Consider the following 5,000-nt stretch of genomic DNA (forward strand, 5'->3'; position numbering starts at 1 on the left):
CTAACCTCAGAGACACTAACCTCAGAGACACTAACCTCAGAGACACCTCAGAGACACTAACCCCAGAGACACTAACCCCAGAGACACCTCAGAGACACTAACCCCAGAGACACTAACCTCAGAGACACTAACCCCAGAGACACTAACCCCAGAGACACTAACCTCAGAGACACTAACCCCAGAGACACTAACCCCAGAGACACTAACCTCAGAGACACTAACCCCAGAGACACTAACCCCAGAGACACTAACCTCAGAGACACCTCAGAGACACTAACCCCAGAGACACTAACCCCAGAGACACTAACCTCAGAGACACTAACCCCAGAGACACTAACCTCAGAGACACTAACCTCAGAGACACTAACCTCAGAGACACTAACCCCAGAGACACTAACCTCAGAGACACTAACCCCAGACAGCTAACCTCAGAGACACCTCAGAGACACTAACCTCAGAGACACTAACCCCAGAGACACTAACCCCAGAGACACTAACCTCAGAGACACTAACCCCAGAGACACTAACCCCAGAGACACTAACCTCAGAGACACTAACCCCAGAGACACTAACCCCAGAGACACCTCAGAGACACTAACCTCAGAGACACTAACCCCAGAGACACTAACCCCAGAGACACTAACCTCAGAGACACTAACCTCAGAGACACTAACCTCAGAGACACTAACCCCAGAGACACTAACCTCAGAGACACCTCAGAGACACTAACCCCAGAGACACCTCAGAGACACTAACCCCAGAGACACTAACCCCAGAGACACTAACCTCAGAGACACTAACCTCAGAGACACTAACCCCAGAGACACTAACCCCAGAGACACTAACCTCAGAGACACTAACCCCAGAGACACTAACCTCAGAGACACCTCAGAGACACTAACCCCAGAGACACTAACCCCAGAGACACCTCAGAGACACTAACCCCAGAGACACTAACCTCAGAGACACTAACCTCAGAGACACCTCAGAGACACTAACCTCAGAGACACTAACCCCAGAGACACTAACCCCAGAGACACTAACCCCAGAGACACTAACCCCAGAGACACTAACCTCAGAGACACTAACCTCAGAGACACTAACCCCAGAGACACTAACCTCAGAGACACCTCAGAGACACTAACCCCAGAGACACTAACCCCAGAGACACTAACCCCAGAGACACTAACCCCAGAGACACTAACCTCAGAGACACTAACCTCAGAGACACTAACCCCAGAGACACTAACCTCAGAGACACTAACCCCAGAGACACTAACCTCAGAGACACCTCAGAGACACTAACCTCAGAGACACTAACCCCAGAGACACCTCAGAGACACTAACCTCAGAGACACCTCAGAGACACTAACCCCAGAGACACCTCAGAGACACTAACCCCAGAGACACTAACCCCAGAGACACTAACCTCAGAGACACTAACCCCAGAGACACTAACCCCAGAGACACTAACCTCAGAGACACTAACCTCAGAGACACTAACCCCAGAGACACTAACCCCAGAGACACTAACCCCAGAGACACTAACCTCAGAGACACTAACCCCAGAGACACTAACCTCAGAGACACTAACCTCAGAGACACTAACCTCAGAGACACTAACCCCAGAGACACTAACCTCAGAGACACTAACCTCAGAGACACTAACCCCAGAGACACTAACCTCAGAGACACTAACCCCAGAGACACCTCAGAGACACCTCAGAGACACTAACCCCAGAGACACCTCAGAGACACCTCAGAGACACTAACCCCAGAGACACTAACCTCAGAGACACTAACCTCAGATACACTAACCCCAGAGACACTAACCCCAGAGACACTAACCTCAGAGACACTAACCTCAGAGACACTAACCCCAGAGACACTAACCTCAGAGACACTAACCCCAGACAGCTAACCTCAGAGACACCTCAGAGACACTAACCTCAGAGACACTAACCCCAGAGACACTAACCCCAGAGACACTAACCTCAGAGACACTAACCCCAGAGACACTAACCCCAGAGACACTAACCTCAGAGACACTAACCCCAGAGACACTAACCTCAGAGACACTAACCCCAGAGACACTAACCCCAGAGACACTAACCTCAGAGACACTAACCTCAGAGACACTAACCCCAGAGACACTAACCCCAGAGACACTAACCCCAGAGACACTAACCTCAGAGACACTAACCCCAGAGACACTAACCTCAGATACACTAACCCCAGAGACACTAACCCCAGAGACACTAACCTCAGAGACACTAACCTCAGAGACACTAACCCCAGAGACACTAACCTCAGAGACACTAACCCCAGACAGCTAACCTCAGAGACACCTCAGAGACACTAACCTCAGAGACACTAACCCCAGAGACACTAACCCCAGAGACACTAACCTCAGAGACACTAACCCCAGAGACACTAACCCCAGAGACACTAACCTCAGAGACACTAACCCCAGAGACACTAACCCCAGAGACACCTCAGAGACACTAACCTCAGAGACACTAACCCCAGAGACACTAACCCCAGAGACACTAACCCCAGAGACACTAACCTCAGAGACACTAACCTCAGAGACACTAACCCCAGAGACACTAACCTCAGAGACACTCCAGAGACACTAACCCCAGAGACACTAACCTCAGAGACACTAACCTCAGAGACACTAACCCCAGAGACACTAACCTCAGAGACACTAACCCCAGAGACACTAACCTCAGAGACACTAACCCCAGAGACACTAACCTCAGAGACACCTCAGAGACACTAACCTCAGAGACACTAACCCCAGAGACACCTCAGAGACACTAACCTCAGAGACACTAACCCCAGAGACACTAACCCCAGAGACACTAACCTCAGAGACACTAACCCCAGAGACACTAACCCCAGAGACACTAACCCCAGAGACACTAACCTCAGAGACACCTCAGAGACACTAACCTCAGAGACACTAACCTCAGAGACACTAACCCCAGAGACACTAACCCCAGAGACACCTCAGAGACACTAACCCCAGAGACACTAACCCCAGAGACACTAACCCCAGAGACACTAACCTCAGAGACACTAACCTCAGAGACACTAACCCCAGAGACACTAACCTCAGAGACACTAACCCCAGAGACACTAACCCCAGAGACACTAACCTCAGAGACACTAACCCCAGAGACACTAACCCCAGAGACACTAACCCCAGAGACACTAACCTCAGAGACACTAACCTCAGAGACACTAACCCCAGAGACACTAACCTCAGAGACACTAACCCCAGAGACACTAACCCCAGAGACACTAACCTCAGAGACACTAACCTCAGAGACACTAACCCCAGAGACACTAACCCCAGAGACACTAACCCCAGAGACCCTAACCTCAGAGACACTAACCCCAGAGACACTAACCTCAGAGACACCTCAGAGACACTAACCTCAGAGACACTAACCTCAGAGACACTAACCTCAGAGACACTAACCTCAGAGACACCTCAGAGACACTAACCTCAGAGACACTAACCTCAGAGACACTAACCCCAGAGACACTAACCCCAGAGACACTAACCTGCGTTTCTGTTTTTTCCCAGCTCCCCCACTGACCCCGCCCCCAGCAGCAGCGCAGCGAGTGAGGAGCGTGCGGCCGGCGAGCGCGCCCTCCTCCCGCCTCCTCTTCATGTCGGTGCGTGTACCAGACCGCGCTGCCAGGCCGGCGGCGTTATGCTCTCGTAGCGTTCCTTCCTAGCGTCAGGGCTAACCGCGTGCTACGCCCACCCCCTTGTGTCTCGTAGGCAAGTACCTGAGGCTGAAGCGCATCGACTTCCAGCTGCCCTACGACGTGCTGTGGCTCTGGAGACACAACCAGGTACGCTTCACCACCACCACCTCTACCACAGGAGCCTCCGGGGTGGAGGTGGGGCGGGGCGTGTCGGACTCAGCCAATAGCGGCGCCTCAATCACAGGCGTGGGAAGGGGAAGGGGGGCCCGACGAGATGAACAGTGAATCATTCGGATGTTGTTGGTGCAGCGAGGTGTGTGTAACAGGTTGTGGTGTGTGTGTGTGTGTTTCACAGCTGAAGCGGACGCCCGCCGTGCCGCTGAGCAGGAAGAGGCTCTGCTGTGAGTAGCTCCGCTCAGTCCCCGCGTCTCTTTGTTCTGTTGGTTTGTCCCCTGTTAGTTTCCAGAAGGCTCTTCAGCTCTTTAACTCTTCAGCTCTCTCTCTCCGTGCGCTCCCTACCTGCCCGGCCCTAATCCCTCCCTCTGTCTCCTGCCCCCAGGCCGGCCCAAGGGGAGAACACGAGCCTGTCTCCGTGAAGCCGTGAGTTAGAGAGAAGATATTGGCCTGTCTTTCTTTGGCTTTCACTCACGTTTATTCCACGGTTGATTTAATCTCTCTCTCTCTCTCTCTCTCTCTCTCTCTCTCTCTCAGAAGGATGGCTCTGGGGACCTGGTCGGGCTCTATCCTCACCTGGAGATGGAGCCCATGACGAGCACTGAGAGGTAGAGGACCCCACATTGACTCAACTCATGACTTACTGTTTCCCATTATTTATTTGGTGTCAATGGGAGTTTTACTGCTGTACAGGAATCACAATGCATCAATACTAATGGGGAACATGTGTGCGTGTGTGTGTGTGTGTGTGTGTGCACCTGTGTGTGCGTGTGTGTGTGCGTGCGTCTCCAGGAGCTTCGTGGTGCAGCAGCGTGTGTTCCTGGTGAGGAACTGGGAGCGCGTGCGTGACCAGCAGATCCACCTGAGGATGGAGCGGGAGCGCCGGCGGCAGCGGGCCGAGAGCGACGGGGACCGCCCCGCCGCCGCCGCCGCCCGCCCCCCCGGCCCAGAGGACCGCCCCCCCAGCCCAGAGGACCGCCCCCCCAGCCCAGAGGACCGCCCCCCCAGCCCCCCAGAGGACCGCCCCCCCAGCCCCCCAGAGGACCGCCCCCCCAGCCCCCCAGAGGACCGCCCCCCAGCCCCCCAGAGGCCCGCCCCCC

General features: G+C 54.1%; 1 protein-coding gene across 4 annotated transcripts in view; it reads left to right on the plus strand.

The window, feature by feature from the left end:
* Positions 1-5,000, plus strand: part of LOC311351993 (uncharacterized protein) — a 21,588-nt gene that overhangs the window by 12,933 nt on the left and 3,655 nt on the right. For 3 of the 4 annotated variants that reach the window (XM_084472161.1, XM_084472159.1, XM_084472160.1), the window contains exons 6-11: positions 3,599-3,690; positions 3,800-3,873; positions 4,082-4,127; positions 4,286-4,326; positions 4,438-4,508; positions 4,693-5,000. The exon at positions 4,693-5,000 is cut by the window's right edge and continues 745 nt beyond it. In XM_084472161.1, the coding sequence (XP_084328287.1) occupies positions 3,599-3,690; positions 3,800-3,873; positions 4,082-4,127; positions 4,286-4,326; positions 4,438-4,508; positions 4,693-5,000 (632 nt within the window). The remainder of the gene's footprint in view (positions 1-3,598; positions 3,691-3,799; positions 3,874-4,081; positions 4,128-4,285; positions 4,327-4,437; positions 4,509-4,692) is intronic. The other variant, XM_084472162.1, reaches the window with a different exon arrangement.

Source organism: Micromesistius poutassou (genome assembly GCF_964030765.1).
Source record: "Micromesistius poutassou genome assembly, chromosome: 8".
NCBI lineage: Eukaryota > Metazoa > Chordata > Actinopteri > Gadiformes > Gadidae > Micromesistius > Micromesistius poutassou.